General features: G+C 42.1%; 1 protein-coding gene across 1 annotated transcript; it reads right to left on the bottom strand.

Annotated features, from left to right (window-relative positions):
- Positions 1-862: 862 nt before the first annotated feature.
- On the bottom strand, positions 863-18,725 carry RD3 (RD3 regulator of GUCY2D). Its single transcript, XM_035111276.2, has 3 exons — positions 18,567-18,725; positions 4,605-4,926; positions 863-3,664 (listed from the first exon to the last, which is right to left on the bottom strand). The coding sequence occupies exons 2-3, from the start codon at positions 4,898-4,900 to the stop codon at positions 3,367-3,369; spliced, it is 594 nt and encodes a 197-aa protein (XP_034967167.2). The 5' UTR covers positions 4,901-4,926; positions 18,567-18,725; the 3' UTR covers positions 863-3,366.
- Between the last annotated feature and the right edge of the window lie 879 nt (positions 18,726-19,604).

The following is a 19,604-nucleotide window of genomic DNA, read 5'->3' as shown; positions in this document are numbered from 1 at the left end:
AACTGGTGTGCAGAAGCACAGCCACCCCACTGACCTGAGCAGGACTGGAACAGGGCTATGGGAATGGACCTGTGAAGCCAATCTGGGATTACTGCTGATCTGCCTACAGAGCTCCAGTCTTGCTGCAGTGCTGCTGCTGCTGTGAGGTCACTGCAGACTCACTGCTAGTGCTTTCATAATCATCAAGCGCTATCCACTTTGATGCAATGCCTCCATCTGCGTATGGAGTTTGCTGGATTAGTGTTTGGTTGCAGCATATGCCATGCTTGCTAAATTCTCAGAGTGGTACACAATTATTTCTGAATTTGCACCGTTGGTACTGGAACACCATTTGCTGTTATATTACTACTATTAAATTATATTAATATGCTATTAAGTTACATTACTTAAGCTAAGCAAGCGTGGATTGTTTTCAACAACTGAGATAGAAAGCCATCTTAATGAGCACTCAGATTGCACAATGGCAGCAATAATCTTGAAGTTCCTAATAACTAGAACACTGGATAAAAAAATCACAGGACAATGGGACAGCTAAAATTAAAGAATGTATTTCAGAATTTAACACAGCAAACAATTGTTCACTTGTTGATACAAAAGTTGGTCAAATGGCAATGTTAGAAAATGGCTTTTTATATTATTTTGTCAATTTTCCTTATGAACGAGGCCCTAAGACAAAGAGAAACATGTACATATACACTAGAAAGGACAGAGATACCACATGAGAACACACAAGTTTTTAAAAATGCTCTATCAAATATAGATTACCATAGCCTAAGATAATTCATCAGGGGCACTATCTCCCAGACTGTCATAGGGTGCTAAACACTTGTGTGGGCTATGGAGAACACAAGCAGGGAGGAACAGAGCTAATACCGTTAGCCCTTACATTAGTATTTTTAAAAACATAGTTTCTTTTTCACGTAGGAAAAGCAGTATACAAATTCCATAAATAAATATTCATAGGTGTAGAAAGTGGCATGGTAGTTGTACAATTGTCAAAATATTTTGGGTCTCTGCTACTAAGTTTAAATGGTCCAGCTCAAACTGGATCTGGGATTTGGAAACCCTGAGTTTGCTTCATATTAAAATAATGCAGTTTGCTGGTGTCTTCAGAAAAGTTTGTGTGTGAGAGAGAGAGTGAATTCTTTAGTACAGTGCATCCACAATTTTCCATCTTGCGTGGGTTTGTGTGTGATAGATAGATAGATAGATAGATAGATAGATAGATAGATAGATAGATAGATAGATAGATAGATAGATAGATGATAGATCCCAAAAGCTAGCAAAATCACTCCAGGAGAAATCTTAGCAAAAATTGAAGGGTCCAGGTGGCAGTGGCATACAGTATGAAACACAAAATCCTCTGAACCTTTAAGTACTCCATTCACTTACAAGAGTTGCCTGGAAGCAATCACAACTCAGAAACCAGCTAGCTCAGATGTTGTTTGTTGTTTAGTCGTGTCAGACTCTTCGTGACCCCATGGACCATAGCACGCCAGGCACTCCTGTCTTCTACTGCCTCCCGCAGTTTGGTCAAACTCATGTTCGTAGCTTCGAGAACACTGTCCAACCATCTCGTCCTCTGTCGTCCCCTTCTCCTAGTGCCCTCCATCTTTCCCAACATCAAGGTCTTTTCCAAGGATTCTTCTCTTCTCATGAGGTGGCTCAGATATCAAGAGTCAATTCTCAGTCTTAGTTTCCAGTGGAACACAGCCAAATAAGCAGCTTCTTTTGTCAATTAACCTATTGTACCATTTACACAAGATAGTATGGCATGAGCCAGCCAGTCATTCTAATAGAAAATTTATACCTGCTTCCAAGTATTTCTGCATTAAACTAAACGAACTGAAAAGAATTCAACTTTGTCTGGATTGTGCCTTGTGTACAGATACATAGTCAGGCCCAAGCAGATATGTTGCTATAAGCTAAGGACCTATCTTCAAAAGTTATCCTCTGGATTTATCTTAAACTACTCACAAATAATCCCAGCCCTTTCTTGCCAGGGTTGCAATTTGTCATCCAGAGGTAGACAGACTGGGCATATTTCATGCATAACAGTGTCTGACATTCAGAAAACATAAGCACGTTTCCTTCTCATGGAGAAGAAAAACACCATCCAGCTGAAAGTTCTCCTGCACAAGCTCAAATACATTTCCAATTCTGATTTGAAATGTGACAGCAGCTGCTTTAGAGCTGCACCATGGAAACAGCACATCAAAGCGCTTCTCCTCCTGGCATTACAGCCAGCAGCTCTTTCTAGCTTTAAAGAGCTACCGGCAAAAAGAAACAGAGACACTTGCACAAGCCCTCCATAGTACAGCCTCATGATCAATAGCACTGAAGTGTCTGCATGGGTATCTTAATCCCTCCCTACCCCAAGAATAGGGCCCATTTTTCATGTCTACACAGAAGTGGCCAATTATAAGATGGGGCATATGCCTAGTTAGAATCATGCAATGACAGCTTTCTGAGGACAGAAAGCCCCCAAAGAGTAAAAACATGCTTAGGGGTCACCTTGATATTGGCTGGTCTTGGTAGCCCATCGTAGCCAATCAGGCTTAGCTTCCATTCCACTGCAATTCATATGCCACCAAAAGCTATATTACTTTGTCTCGCTGTCCATTGTGGCAGAAGGACTTACTTACATACATAAGGGCGTAAATTATGTTCTCATTACATAATTCCACCCCATTCATTTCAATGTAAAAGAAGCACAATACAAATTGGGGGCAGGGGGTAATCAATTATGTTTGTGGACCAATAGCAATAGCAAATACTAATCATATTCACTGGACTGATTTTTTTCCAGACAAGGGACAAATAACTCGTTTTTGTCAGAAATCCCCTTCTACCCTATTTTGTGTTAACTATCTGCTGCATGGCAATTGTGTTTGTGGACCCTTTGATATGCTGCTCAGTGTTTGGCTGGGGTTGATATGGCGTGTGGTCCAGAGAGTATGTACATCAGTTGCAGTACTGTGGGCATCAGGAGAGAAAAAGAAAGAGAGATGTTTATAAAAGAGGGTAAAACAGAAGCATGGGGCTGATTTTCACAACTACTTTCTGGCTACTTTCTGGGCTTCTCTTTTGGTTTAAAGCAAAATAGGTTGAGTGGTTTGGAGTTTGTCACACATCCCATAGTGCACCAAGCTGGCTGTTTATATTAAGAGGCCAGTCCATATGAAAACGGGAACACACAGAGAGGTGCATGGGTTAAAAGAAGCCCAAGAAGCATTCAGTGTGAACTCTCCACAGAACAAAGAAAGAAGGGACAACAGGACATAGGAAAAAGAGTCACACAAAAATGAATAAGTAAATACATAAATAAGATGGTCTGTTCCCAAAATCTGAGTGTTATAAATAGAGTCAGTAGTCCTTGGTGCTCCTGAATTCAGGCATGCTCCATGCCCTTCTGGCTGGATCAGTGCCCCTCTCAACATCTTCCGAAATGGTCTTGATGTCACTACTGAAGGGCAGAATCCTGGCCCGGGACTTGAATGTCATGAGAGAGAGGCTGGTTTTGTGCTTTGTGTTCCATTGCCTTGCAAGCTTCTTTGCCTCTTCTTCCTCTTTGCTCTTCTCCATGGCTTCTTGGAGAACAGAACGAAAAAGCCGAGAAACTTCAGAGACCTCTGGTTCATATTCAGAAACAAGCTGCCGAAATCTATGGGGAGGAAAGAAGCCAAAAAAGCTGGTTCATAACTTGAGGTATAAATCCTAAGGCACAAATATTTGCTCTTTTAATCTATAGTTACAACAGCAAAAATCCTTTTAAGAATAAGATCCCTTTTCCAAAATCAGAATATATTTGTTCATCAAATGGATAATTGACAGCTATTAATCCAATCAAATTTTTGCCATTTAAATAATGAGGTATTCAAATGAACAGGCATGTTAGTTGCATGTTTTTGCAGGAGAGATGAAGAACTAGAATCACCGGTACATCCATTACAGACGTTGACTTGATGATTTTACCACCAATCTTTTTTTTCCCCCTCCACCTTGCTTTGGTTACCATCTGATACAAATTTCTGGAGAGCTTGCAAGTTGGCCTAATAAAAGCTGTATTTCTAATGCGGATTTTGGAATAGATTTATTATGCACTTTCTTCAAGTTATTAACAGAAAGGCTCTCAAAATAGCTCAAGATACCCAGGCTCTATGCTGCATTCACACAAACATAATCAATGTTAGGTCATTTGCATTGTTTCTGTACTGTTCACCCATGTTTGTAAAAGACAGATTATTCTGCCTTATTTATTCCAGTTCAGTTACTCAAACAAAGAAGCAAGTATCTATGCTATCTTTCACCAAGAATTGCCAGTACACTTTGAGTTTCATCTGCATTGCCATAAGAATGTGAAACTGGATTTTAAGAGAAAATGAGAACCAATATTTTCAGCAAAGCTCAGAACACTCCCTTTCAAGCACTACTTAACTGAGATCTTCAGTGACCATGGACATCCTCTTAACCCACTGCAACGGCATTATGATGCTTCTCTGAAACTACAAACTGTGGAAGGTGGGAAAACCAGTATATTTTCCATTTCTGTTGGTGAGTGTACAGCCATAGCCAGAGAAGGTTGACATAAGGCTTCAGCATACCTAATAATGACGGGCCCACAGTAGGAGGGATGTATTTTGGAGCACATATCCTCCAGCTGCAGACGCTCCCCTGGACTGATATCGTAGCTGTGCTTGGGGTAGCTAACTAGCCACCCATAGTCAACACCCGTCTTTATCTTGCGGTACTCGTTCTCTCGTTCCCGCTGCTGCTTCTCAGCTTCCTTGATCTGCCAGCTGAGTTCCATCATAAGAGTTTCCACCACCATTTCTGTTGGGCTCCTCTGAGAAATGCGACTGGGGGGTTCATTCCACCCGAACCAGGAAGCCAGCGACATGTTCACTCTCGCTCTGGCCCCTCACCCTGTAAAAGGGCAAATAGAAAGATGATCACATTCATTTTTGCCGTAAAATCATATAATTGTAGAGGAACCCCAAGGGTCATCCATTACAACCCCCTGCAATGCAGGAATCTCAACACCATCAAATTGGTCCACCATCCCTTTTGAAACCACACTGCACCCTGCTTAGCACATAGCTTTTAGTTTTATTGCTACACCACCAGACAAGGTATGCTTCTCTGACAGGAAGCATACAAACATTTGTGACCAAAATTTTTGGTTTTGGGTTGTTGTTTTTTGCTCAGCTGTTTCTACCAAGAACATGGAAAACTTTATTCTAGTAAGAGGGATTGATGTGAAAATGAATGGTGTGGCTCTTCACCATGCCGGAACTGCAACATAGTATAATTGCCTTATACAGAGTTAGACCAATGGCAACTCAGTATTGTCCTCACTAACTTTCCTCAACCTGGTCCCTTCCAGATGTTTTCCCTACCAGATGTTTTTGGCTACAAATCCCATGCTGGCTCGGGCTGATGTGAGTTGTAATCCAGAACATCTGACCAGGTTGGGGAAGGCTGCTAATGGTTCTTAAGGATTTTAGATCAGAGTCTTTCAATCCTGGGTGTTCCCAAGCAGGGCTTGGAACCAGGAACCATGCAAAGCATGGGCTCTACCATGATAGAACTCCCACCTTGGGGGTCCTTATTTTTTTGGCAGTGAAATGTGACATTTTGGCGAGTACAAACCTTCCCCCAAACAGCAACAGCATAAAATACTAAATAAATAAAAATCTGTGAAATCAGAACACTTCCCCTGCTGGATTTAGGGTTGTGTGGGCGGTTCCCCCACAGAGGGTGCCAAGATCTAAAATTAAGAAGATCCATTGCGGGGGGGATGGGATGTTTGCTTTGCTCAGGCAAAGATGACCAAAGTCCACCCCTGAGAATGGGAAGGTCACATGTGGCTGCTGCAGTGTCTTCCTTTCAAATGGCCATTGAAGAAGCCTAATATTGCTGCACTGAAGCTGAAGGAGCCAAACTTTGTCCCCTCAAAGAAAGAAAAAAGGGGGAGGGTCACCAAAACAAAAGCCCCTTTTGCAGGAAGTGCATTTTCTCCAACCCTCTTCCCCCTGTCTTTCAGGCAGCATAAGAGGGGGATCTTAGGACCCACAACAGCCAGACACTCCCCAAACAGCAAGTGATAAGCGGTCCTTCAGTATGAGAAAACACAGGATATGAATATGGTAACAATTATGCCAGCGATCTAAATGAAAGAAATGTATAGACCTTTGGGAGTATCAGCTGGGCTACATAGGGCTACAGGGGTGGTGGAAGAAAAACAGTACTATGTGCATCCTATTATTTTCCATCTGATATCCGACAGGATACATTCAGTTCTGTTATGGGAGCCAGAGAAAGCCTCGACAATCAGCAGCTGAATAAAAGCTCATGTGAAAATCCTCCTGGTTAATCTCAATACATAATCATCTTGATACAAGGTTGCCATGTGGAACAAGCCTTTTATTCCCGATTGAATTTAGACATCATCATCATCAATAAAAATGCAAGCAAACAATTTCTAAAAGCAATAAAAAATGTGAACACTTTAAAACAATGCAAAATTATGCAAATGCCACTGGAAGCCAGGGTAAAATATGTTATATATTCAAACTAGCAGCTATAACACCAGATGTCAGAACATTAGCAACCCCAATGAAATTTTAAAAATCTTCAGTTTCTGGCACAAGATGCAACAAGAGAAAACCCACCAAATTTCAACTGGGGTGATATTTCTGGGTCAAGGCATCATGACAGAGAAGGTCTCCCAAGACAGGCCTGAGAGCAAAGCCTCCAACATTTATCTCAATACCTAGACAGGCTCATATCAGAGCAAGCAGCCTCTAATATAACCTGGTCCTAAGCCGTTTAAGACTTTTAAAGACTAGAAGCAGCTTTTAATCCAAAAGCTAATACTGTATAGATAGAGCCAATGGAGCTGGCATGACATTGGAGCACTTGCAAGCACCAGCTATTTGAGACCCAGGTCATTTGGGACTTTATATTTCAGTGTTAATATCTTAAATTGGGCACTGTAGTTCAGTGTTTCTCAACCAGTGTGCCTCCAGATGTTTTGGGACTACAACTCCCATCATCCCTAGCTAGCAAGATTAGTGGTCAGGAATGATGGGAGTTGTAGTCCCAAAACATCTGGAGGCACACTGGTTGAGAAACACTGCTGTAGTTAACTGGTAACAAATGCAAATCTTTCAACACTGGCATAATGCATGTCCAGTCAGACACATCAACCAGAAGCCTCGCTGTTGCATGAATTGCAGCTTCCTGTCTTCAACGGCAACCAAAGAGCATGCTGCAATAGTCCAACATGGAGGTTACCAGCTCCCTGTGGCCAAGCTTTCCTTGTGTAGGAATGACTATATCTGGCAAACCAGCCAGAGCTGGAAATAGGCACTCCTAGCCACCAGGGCACAGTGGAGTCAAGGAGTACTTTCAAGCTTTGCACCTGTTCCTTCCAAGGGGGAACAACCCTGTCCAAAATTGGCTTCTACCAACTTCCCAAGCTTGAGATCCTGCAACACATAGTACCTCCACCTTGTCTGAATTCAGGTTAGGTCAATGATGCTGGTGATGTCAGATTGGAGTATAAAAGACAACAGATTGGAGCTGCAGTTCAAGAGCCAACTTCACTGACTGGATACTCAGTTAGGATGATATATGTAAGGCAGGTTTTGCCTCTGCTTTCCAAGGAAGCAATTAAACTCCAAGAGCCCTGTAAACAGTTACAGGCAGCAGTAATAGACCAGAGATGAATTGTTTCAATATAAAGTCTCCCCTTCCTTTTCCTGCTCCTTTCAGTTCCAGGAAACTCATCACAGTGAAGTTAGTGAGCTGGCCCCATTTCCATTCTCTTGCTCTCATGGGGGACGCCACAGATTTTCTTGAGAGCTGCTCTGCTAGTGTTTTTAATTTAAAGTTCACTGTGGGGCTAATCATCAGATTACATACATCGGCTTTTCTGTAAGTAAGGACTAAATAACAAAAACAACGAGAGCTTACAGAACAATTTCCAAATACATTTTCATCTAAGCAATTTATTAGATTCAAAATGTTTTATAGCCAGTTTTTATATTAAAAAATTTCTTAGTTTTCAACTTGGTGCTGTAATAATAATGAACTTTTTTTCAATCATTCAAAGCACTACTGTGGTGCCTCGACTTACGAATTTAATCCATTCCGAAGGAACCTTCGTAGGTCGAAAAATTCGTAAGTCGAAAAGCACCATTGGAAATGGAAAAAATTCGTAATCGAAGCAACCCCATCTAAAAATTCGTAAGTCGAAAAAACCCTATCTAAAACTGCCGTGGTTTCCGTTCAGATGTCAAGAAATTCGTAAGCGTGTGACCATTTGCCCCATTCTTAAGACAAAAAATTCAGTTGTCGAGTCATTCGTAAGTCGAGGTACCACTGTACACTAAATGCAAACATGGCTTTTCTGGGTTGTAAACACCACAAGAAATAACTGGGCTTGAGTTAGTTGCCATGACCTAAGCATCTTTGCTTTGCTTTGGGATTTACAGCAAAATCCCATGCATATCTGCTAAGAAGCAAAACACAGAGAGTTCAGTAGGACTACCTCATAGGCAATAACTAGGTATAGGACTGTAGATTTAGCCACTGCTTAACTTTTCCAGCAGTGTGCCCACAGAGATGGTGTCAAAAATCACACTCGTATGCCCTTTTAATAACATAATGTGTTAGAACTCACAACTTCTAATCCAGTGAACAGGGGTTAATTTCTATAGGGGAGGCGTAAAAGCTTACAGCTGTCTGGAAGTCCTATCTACAAAAGTCTCCAGATACACAGTACTCTCAAAAACCATAATATCAATGGACTGCACTGGCCAGTTGGTGGACTTATGTCAAAAAGCCCAGAGCATTTCCTCTTTGAGAGCCTCAGCAGCTTATTTCATGTTAGAGGCTGGCCTCAAAGTTAGGCAGACTTTTTTTCTGTTGTGGTTGTGGCAGATGTGGAGGAGCCATCCCTCTTCATCTCTTTCAGACACTCCCTTCTCTTGCCGCCCCCCCGCCTCCCCCCCCCCGCTCAGTGGACTTCCAGAGAATGGGCAGATTACTTAAACACTGTAAAGAGCCATTACCCTCATCACGATCCCCTCTAATGTTTTTTTCTACCTTCTTCAAGTTCCAAACTGCACTAAAGCTCCAGACAGCTTAGAGACCTGAAAAAGAGCACTAATATTAAAGGCTTGGGATACACTGCAACGGTTTGTTGTGGGTCCCCATTTATTATGTTATAAAAGCAGATTTGGATGCCATCATAAACACAGAGAATTGCATAACACACATTCATTGTGTTGCAATTTCTACTACAGCTGAGTCCAAGGCTTTTCTTAGACCATTTTAAACACACTTCTATGCCATTCCAAACATTCTTTTCTTACAAAAGGTGCTGGTTCTTGAAAGAACTGTCACACATAAGAGGTATTCAGTGTCCACAACCAGAACAAGGACAATAGCTTTAAGTGGGTGGTGTGGGATGCATGTAAGTGTGAAAGGACATGTTTTGAAGGCCGGGGAACCAACATGGCACAACATTTGGTGCTCTTTCTGATTGCTACTTAAGCACACCCATCTCAAGCAGACCCAGGTCAGCAACTGCACTTAACAAACTACACATGATATAAAGAAGACGCAGGCTCCGCTTCCCCACTACAAAGTTGCAGCTAGGTAGGGACAAGGCAGAGGGGAGATTAAACTTCCTTTTTCCAGCTGCTTTTCTCCAGAAACTCATTTCCACTGCAACTGAGTCCATGACACTACTGACAACAGGTATGTGTTCAGCAGTTTCCCAAAGTGGTCAGCAACATACATGTCAGAGGAGGCATTTCACAGTAGGTACAGTAGGAACAGAAGTAGGTACAAGTGTAAACTTTCTGCCATGTAATGTTGTTGTTGTTGTTTAGTCGTGTCTGACTCTTCGTGACCCCATGGACCATAGCACGCCAGGCACTCCTGTCTTGCACTGCCTCCTGCAGTTTGGTCAAACTCATGTGCCATGTAATAGGCACATGGTAAAATACATGGGATTGCATGCTTTTTCTTCCTTACCACTCTGGAGGCAGCAGAAACACACAATGCAGAGCCAGGGACATGTTCATTTCTGAAATAGTAGCCCTAAGACTACTTGGTGTGTGTTGATGCTTTTAGGTGGGTGCTTTTTAGAGAATGTAAAAAAGTGTGAACAATAAAATAATCAACATGATTGAAAAGTAGGTTTAAAATAGCCTTTAAAAAGCACACAGTGATGTGAGGTGGCAAGCTTTCCATTGCTATTCCCCCCCCCCACAGAAATGTTTCCATTTAGAAATGCATCTGTTTCATAAAGTTAATTAGGAACTTAATGAATACCAGTCAAATTGAGGCAACTTCAATCGGCAAAATACCAGTCAAAAGTTGTGGTTGTCTCCAAGGAAGCAAATATATTTATGCCCACAGCGTAATAATAATTTCTAAGTTAAGCATGGGATTTCTTTGAATATAGCCACTTTCTTTCTTTAGCCTGGTCCTCTCTAGATGTTTTGGATCCTGTGATCAGTGGAGTTGGGAGTCAAAAACATCTGGAGGGCACTAGGTTTAGCATTTAGGCCACAGAAAACAAGTATTACTCATCTCCCCACTCAGACCAAGTATCAAATAAACTACTTTTGGATCTCAGAAACAGTTGAGATATTTTTGCAAAATGTAAGAATTAACCTACAGTACTTCTTTGTTTTGTTTTCCAAATATAAAGGTTAACCAAACCATGCTAGGTCAGATCCCAAAGTATTTATGACAGTAGAAACTTTTATAGGAAAATCTTCAAGAAAGCCTACACATTACAAAAACATTTGCAAACATGCAAATCATTCCTATGAACTTGTCAGGGAGCCCAGATGACTCAGTGACAAACCCAGGTTTCCCCAGTGTAATGTACACATTTAAAATGCAACATCAGAAGCAGCCTTCAGCTGATGCAAACTGACATTTGCTGTAATCCAATAAACTGATAGCCCTAGCTGTGGATTCAGGAGAGGGCAATACCAGTAAAAATAAACAGAAACTGAGAATAGAAATGGTGATAAGAAATCTTTTTGCCCAAAACCTTTGCAAAGGGGGGGGGGGGTGTTTTTCTTTTTTGTTTCTAAATGTTTGTGGTAAAACTCAGCACACTGCATGCTTATTAAAGCAAAACACAATCATCTGCCCAGACTCAAGAGTTATGTTTATGCCAACCTCTCATTGTCGTCTTACTAAAAACATTTTAAAAAATAATCATGTGCAGTTTTTATTAAAGGCTTGCCTTAGCATCGCTAATATGAAGAGGGTGGATTTCAATATGCCACACAGTAGCACAGAAGTGTTACTTCGAGTTACGATGCATTATACCAGGGGTTAGTAACCTTTTTCAGCCGTGGGCTGGTCCACCATCCCTCAGACCATGTGGTGGGCTGGACTATATTTTGAAGGAAAAAATGAACAAATTCCTATGCCCTACAAATAACCCAGAGATGCATTTTAAATAAAAGGACACATTCTACTCATGTAAAAACACGCTGATTCCCGGACCGTCTGCGGGCTGGATTTAGAAGGCGATTGGGCCGCATCCGGCCCACGGGCCTTAGGTTGCCTACCCCTGCATTATACCGATGACCACTTGGCATGCCCACAGGAGTTAGCTGCCTTTCAATAATAGCTGTACTGATTCTTCAAAATGAGAAGGCAGTCTTGCAGATTCTCCCCACACTCACACACTTAATCAGCTTCCACTACTACACAAGTGAAGGTATTTTCACTGTGTTCATTAAAAATCTTCATTTGACTGATGCAAATAAATGCAACAAAAGCCCAAACCCACTTTTCCCACTGAAAAGTATTTTGGGGAGGTAGACTTGGAACTGGGAAGTTATGGGCAGGTAGAGATTTAAACAGTTCTCCTCCCTTCCACTTTTCTATTATAAATTCCCCACCACTATGAAAAATAGCCAAAGTGCTCTTATTATAGTCAGCAGTGGCCAAAGTAATTATAAACCAATGTTTCCTTTAAATGCAAGCTGACTGGAACTGCCAAAAACAGATACATATATGTACAAGCTTGTGCTACATAGAAACAAAAAATTCAAGTCAGAAACTCACAATTTTGTAGCTCATCTCAGCAATTAACTCACAAAATGCCACAATTCTCTCGGTCCCCATTCCCCCACCTACAATAAGGAGATAATATTACTTGGTACCGTGTTTCTCATATTATAAGTCATGTCTTATATTAATTTTTTCCTGAAAAAAACACAGCATGGCTTATTTTCAAGGGATGTCTTAATTAAAAAATAAGTACCGGTACCGGTATCTGTACAGACCACAGACCTGCTCCCACCGGGTCTTCGCGCGCGGCAGGCAGAGGCTGCAGCCGGGTCCTGGGGCTGCGCGCGCGGCAGGCAGAGGCTGCAGCCGGGTCCCGGGTGTTCGCGCGCAAAGGCTACAGCCGGGTTCTGGGGCTGCACGCGCTGCGCGCTGAGGCTGCAGCCAGGTCTCGGGGGTTAACGCGGCAGCAGCAACCCTTCTTTGCCACAGACCTTCTTCCACCACCCGGTACGGCTTATTTTCGAGGTATGCCTTATATTTTTCCACCTCAGGAAAATCCTGCCATGCCTTATTTTGTAGGGATGCCTTAAAATATGAGAAACAGGGTATACCACGCACAACTATTGTAGATTACTGAGATAAAGTATATGGCATGATTTAAACACTTGAAGATATAGATAACAGGAGAATGGTTAAAGGAAAAGCTAGGAGCACAGGAAGCTGCCCAAGTTGGTTTATCTAGTTCTGAATTATCTACTTTTCAGTGTTCCAGGCAAGAGCCTCCAACACTTTTGTGTGTTTCAGACAAGAGTCCTTCCCAGCCCTACCCAGGGTTGCTAAGGATTTAACATGGAACCTTATGCATGCAAAGATTCTACACTGCCCATTCAGCTACAGCCCTTCCCAAAACTGACTTCACAATTCTTTTGCTGTAGCAGAAATCCAAAGACAATCAAGAAGACTAACAGATGTTAAGATTGCATCACAAAATGCTGTTCTGATATAATCTGAAGGATCTGGGGTGATGCTTCCAGTACCAGGGATTATGGAGTTAAACCTAAAGATACACTATTGACTCATCCAGTTGTAATCCTCACTTATTCTAATTGGAATCCATAGTTACAAAGTGGTGAGTCAAAGATCCCAATTTAGCTCTCAAATCCTTCTGTTCTTTTTTGGGGGGGGGGGATCATTTGTATCTCTACAGTAGTTCTCATATAAGAGCCATAGCTCAGTGATAGAGCATCTGCTTTGCTTGCTGTAAGTCTCAGGTTCAATCCCTGGCATCTCCATTCCCCTAGAAAGCCACTGTCCGTGTAGACAACACATTTAAAAAAAAAGTTTATTTTTTCAGTTTTTTGAATATTTACAAACATAAAAATTACAAAAACACAAATCACATACAGTGGACGCTCGGGTTGCGAACGTGACCCGTGCGGGAGGCACATTTGCAACCTGCAGCGCCGCATCTGCGCACACTCAGGTCGCAATTCGATGCTTCTGTGCATGCGTGAGCACCAAAACCCGGAAGTAACCCATTCAGGTACTTCCGGGTTCGGCGTGGGACGCAACCTGAAGCATCTGTAACCCGAGGTATGACTGTACATTTCTAATACACATATATTTGACTTCCCTCCCCTCCGTTTGTGGTTTCTTTTTAGTTTTAATTTTCATACTGCATTTTCTACATTACTCCATCTTTAAGTTAGTCTTTATTTTATCTTAATAATATGTTTAACTGCTTGTTTGCATACATGAATTTTTCAAATATTCCACAAATTTCCCCCAATCTTTAATAATGTTCTTCTTCTTGGTTGCTTATTGCACCCGTTAACCTTGTCATTTTGGCATGATCCATTAATTTAATTAGCCACTCTTCCTTGGTTGGTACATCTTCTTTTCATCTCTGGGCAAAAACCATTCTAACTGTAATAATAATAATAATAATAATAATAATAATAATAATAATAATAATTTTATTTATACCCCACCCTTCCCAGTCAGGGCGGCTAACAAAAATAATATCAACACAAGTATAAAAGAAACAATTCAGTTAAAATGCAGATTAATACAATGTTAAAATTCAATTTTAAAATTTAAAATCTACAAATAAGATAAAACCATTATGAGATAAAACCTTAGGGGAGGGTAACCGTGGGGTCAGACTGCGTCAGTCCAAAGGCCAAACGGAACAGCTCTGTCTTGCAAGCCCTACGAAAAGATGACAAATCCCGCAGGGCCCTAGTCTCCTGGGACAGAGTGTTCCACCAGGTCAGGGCCAGTACTGAGAAGGCCCTGGTCCTGGTCGAGGCCAGCCTAACCACCTTGTGACTCGGGATCTCCAGGATGTTATTATTTGTGGACCTTAATGTCCTCTGTGGGTCATACCGGGAGAGGCGGTCCCATAGGTACGGGAATATATAAACAATTTCTTTTAGAATATATAAACATTTTTTTTGTCTTTTGGTATCTCAGTATCTATGATCCTGAGAAGAAAAGCTTCTTTTTATTAAATGTTATCTTAAACATTTTCTTCAATTTGTTATAAATCATTTCCCAAAAAGGTTTTACTCTCTTACAAGACCACCACATATGATAGAAAGTACTTTCTTTGTCTAACATTTCCAGCATGTGTTTGATTTTGATTTATACATTTTTGCCAATCTGCTAGGAGTTAAATACCATCCGTACATCAATTTCATGTAGCTTCCTTTCAGTGTATAACATGCTGTAAACTTTAGGTCTACATTCCACGACTTCTCCCACGCAGCCATTTCAGTATTATGGCCTATATCTCTTACCCAGTGAATCATCACCAACTTTACCTGCTTGTCTTTCGTTTCCCATTCTAATAACAATTTGTACATTTTGGAAATCACTTTATCATTATTCCCTAATAACTCTCAAACAGTGTAGACAACACTGAATTAGATTGACCAATAGCCCGACTAAGACAGTTTATTGTACAGGTATTCCAACCCATGATTTAAGCCCAACATGTCAAATTCAAAATTCCCTTTTCTAGATAGCTTAACTACACATCAATTAGATCTTAAATGTGAAGAAAAGCATCTCAAAAGTGTTCGAAATCGGAATTATCTTCAGACCTTTCCATGACCCACTTATGCCAAAGTATTCCAGTTTAAACTGATGTAATCCCTTTGCAGTCAATGAAATTAAATCAGCTTATCCCCACCAAGTCCATGGGATATGATGGTCTGAGAAGAATTCCAGCAATGCACTCCATTGAAGCTTATAGCTCTTAGAGCCATGGATCAACTAGCCACATAGTCTACCAACACCATAATCCTCTGGTAGAAAGGATGGGACTACAGCAATGGCACAATATATAGTGACTTGGAATTCCTTCAGCTAAGGGGCAAATGGGGAAATGATCCAATGTTCTTATTTTGGCTTCAGAAAAGCAGTTTTGGTGGTTGTGATTTTGAGTGGAAAAGCTGTGGTTATGTAGAGATAGATATGTTTTTATCCCCTTTCTGCATCTGCTTTGTTACTCTCCAGAACCCTCCCTCCCTATATTTCCCTCTTTCGAGGTTCCAGATGCATCCTCATCCTTGCACACATCTGGAAACCTATTGGGATAAAAAGAGTTGGAACAGTGAAAAAAATGGAGTAGGAAAATGTCAGTTAGGGAAAGGGTTAAACAAGAACTCATGCTTCTCTGCTTAAACAGCACAGCTTCCAAGTTACTTAGCAAAAGATCCACTAAGCTATTGTTAAACTCATTTGCATCCTATATTTTCAGAGGCTGATAAGGGCTGTTGGTTCTAGCCTACTTCCCAGGAATCCTATTCCTCCCGCAGTACTATCATACCATGCAAGAATATGTATGAAGGCAGTGGCAAATTCACTGCAGAAAAGTGATATGATTTTTCAATGCACCTTGGACATAATCAATATGTTAGGCAAATTATACCTGTCCAAAGAAGCTTTGAAACCAGTACAACTCCTTATCTCAGACTGAAACTTTTTTAAAAAGCTACACTTGGACCTCCTTTTTTTATAAAAAAAATGCAACGTAGTTTTTATTGTTATTTTGAAATATATATTATTAAATGCATGCAAATTATTTAAATACATGGCTAATGGAGAAATCATTCCCCCAAACTATAGCACAGAAGGAGAGAGTGAGTGAAGAGACTGCAGACAACGACCAATTGATGACTGTGCACATGCACTGCTGCAACCCAGAAGTGGCCGGAAAAGGGGGTGGGATAGGCTTACACACACAGGGGTCAGGAACACAACCCTCATGCAAAACAGTTGTTGCCTGTACAACGCCTCTCCATAGGCTCAGCTGAGAGACCATAAACATGATTGCCACAATTTTTAGACATTTCTACTGCAGCTGGTGATTACAAGAACTCTGAAGCAAAGAACTAGTGTTCAATGTTGCTTTTGCTCCTTCTTCCCTCCTAATCCCTTTTACTTTTGTGTCATGTCTTTGGCTACAAATCTGAGGGTCGGAGCTGTCCTATTACTGATATTTGGTTTCCAGGCCCAATTCAAAGTGCTGGTTTTTACCTATGAGACCTTAAACGGCTCGGGACCACTGTATCTCTCCCCATATTAACCAATCCAGACACTGCAATAATCATTTGATGCCTCCTCTTTCTGTGCCTCCTCCATGAGAAGCCTAGAGGGTGGCAACATGAGAAGGGGCCTTTTCTGCAGTGGCTCCATTTGTGGAATGCTCTCCCCAGGAAGGCTCACCTGGCGCCTTCATTACATATCCAAGGTGCCAGGTGAAAACATTTCTTTATAACCAAGAAGTTGGCTGATTAACATTCTGTGGCCTTTTAAACGTGTTTGTGGGAGGAGAAGTTATTGGTTTGTTTCTGCTTTTTGGTTTCTTTGGCTTGGTTTCTGTTTCTGCTTTTGCTTTACAGTATTTTGTGTTCTAACTTTGTCAATAGGGATGGTGGGACATCTGGAAGACACCATGTTGGTTGCCACTGCACTAAATAGCTTTCTTTACAAAAAAAAAAAAAACACACAGATCAAGCCAGCAGCGTTTTAACATTATTATTTCAATACATTGTTATACCATTGGGTTTTCCTTTAAAAATGACAGATATTCAATCCAGATAATTTTTTGAGAGTATGTAATGGAGAGCAGTTTTTCCTGACAACATGACAAATAATTTCTACCTTACAACATTCTCATGGCAGCATGAGCTTATCTGGGAGATTTCTATAAATAGCTTTAAAATAAAGCTATTGGAGCTAAGCACCTATTTACAGGCGAACAGCCATGATTTGAATCCTATCAAAAAGCCATTTTAGATTTGCAGTCACTGAATTCAAGAATTAACAGTGCCTAGATTATCGCTTTCTACCAAATGAACAAAAAACACATTTTAGTTTCATAGAAGCTGAAGATATATTTATCCATTTTTTATTGAAGATTCAAGAAAGAACTAGACTATGTTTATTTCAAATACCAAATATCTTATCAAAGTTAAGAGAGCACTGGTGCAATATTGTGGATGTTGGATGATACCGTAATGAGCTTTGGTCTGTGAATCATGACCTCAGAATTTTGCCGTAATTCCCATTAAGGAACTTCAGGTAAACTCTACTCCTGGCTAAATTCCCCATCTTTCGAATTAAAACAAAAGAGACTTGCCCCTCAGGAATGGTGAGAAGAGAGTCAAGGCATGGGATTGTAGGGCTCTTTGCACACATATAGCCTGTATATTTGCACACATATTGCTAGACATTAATATGTCTTTGGAACAGATGGTTGATGTTTTGAACTCTAGCACTGTTTAAAACAACCTGTTGGGGAAAGTAAGGAAAAAGACATCATCCCCCCCCCAAGCTGGTACGCAACACCCACTTATGTGCCTCAAAGCGGGGGGGGGCAGTTGCAACCAGAAACACCCTCTATACATGGGTGCAGTCAGGATTTATGTTTGGGGGGGGCAGGACACCCACCTGTCAACATCCTCTGTCTAGCAGATTCGGAATGTCTCAACAACAGTTGTTTCAAATTTCTTTTGACCCCAGGTGCTCAGGGTCAAAAGAAAACCAGGAAAACCCCACTGTCAAAATCTTTCTACTTTTTTATTATTTACTTGATTTGGCCTGGAGCAGCTGCAACCCCCATCCCACCCCCGGTTACGCCCCTGCCTCTCTATATGCCTACGAAACTCCAGATGCGTTTGTTAGCGCTCCATTCCATCGTTACCTGTGGAACCGAGGAGCGGCTCCATCGCAGGGGCGCAACTCAAGAGCCAAACGCCGCCGACTTCCAGCCGGACTCGCTGCAAAGTGAGCCTCCCACCGGGCGAAACGGGATTGAGCAGACGCAAACGCTGCGCGCATCTGTCCACAAGTCGGAGCTTGCGCCGAGAATGCCCACTTTAAATAAAAAGTGAGGCGCGCGAAGCCCCCCCCCCCAAAAAAAGTGAGGCGCGCGCATTGCCAAACTTTCGCCTCCGCCCCTCAGGCGGCGCGACTGGACTGCAGCCCTTCCTCACCTGGTGCCTGGCGGAGACGGAGCTGAGAGGAAGCTGCCCGGAATCCAACCCGACGGAGGACGAAGTCCCGAAGAGCCTCTCTGCCGAGGAGGTGAGAAGCGAGGGGGAACCTTCCCTCAGCGCTCTCAAGCGCCTTCTCCCGCCCCTGGCGCCCGAATCGGCGAGAGTCTTCGACTCTTCCCTCAGCGACACCCGCCTTTTGCCTGCATAATCAGGGCGCGCCCAAAGAGTTTCCCCGGCTAGGCCCCGCCCCGCCGGGTTCCTGATTGGCCGTCGCTATAGCGACCGACCGCCCTAAGCCGCTTGTCCCTTATGGCGGGAGGAGTTTGGTCGAGTAGGCCCGGAGCGAGGGCAAGCGGGAGTCACAGGGATGGCAACCCCGGTGAGGGAAAGCACTGGGCTGTCGGCCCGCTCTGTTCTGGAGTGCCGTCCAAGTGAAGCAAAAATGTCCCCTAGGGAAATCCAGGCAAGGTGGGGACTGGGAGTGCAAAGAAAGCGATCCCCCCCGAGCTGCTCAAGATGATGCCCGCAGTGCTAGCCATATGAATGGCACATGTAATATTGGCCAAAAAAAAAAAACACCACAAAACTTGTCAGTATGTTTATGTGTGCTTTATAATTAAGATGCCCTCAAAAGAACCCACATCTGTATTTGTCCATTTTTTTTCCAAACAGGAGAAACTCAGGCTGAGCAATAAGGAAGAAGTGGATAAATAACAGACCCTCCAAGTGTCCCTGTTTTCCAGATTTAGAGAAGCCGTCCCAGTTTCTGATTTGATCCCGGAATGTCCCACTTTTCCTTAGGATGTCCCTATTTTCATTGGAGAAATGTTGGAGGGTATGGGGTTATCCGACCTCCAAGCCATCTGAAGGCAATCCTGTATAGGGATTTTTTTAAAAAAAGTTTAATGTTTTACATTATGTTTTTATATCTGTTGGAAGCTGCCCAGAGTGGCTGGGGCAACTCAGTAAGATGTGTGGGGTAAAAATGGCAAACATCATTATGGAATGGGATGTCCTTATTTTCATCAGAGAAAT

Source organism: Zootoca vivipara, chromosome 3, assembly GCF_963506605.1.
Source record: "Zootoca vivipara chromosome 3, rZooViv1.1, whole genome shotgun sequence".
In the NCBI taxonomy this organism is placed as follows: domain Eukaryota; kingdom Metazoa; phylum Chordata; class Lepidosauria; order Squamata; family Lacertidae; genus Zootoca; species Zootoca vivipara.
The sequence above is the reverse complement of the archived record's forward strand: the minus strand, read 5'-3'. Positions and strand labels throughout refer to the sequence as shown.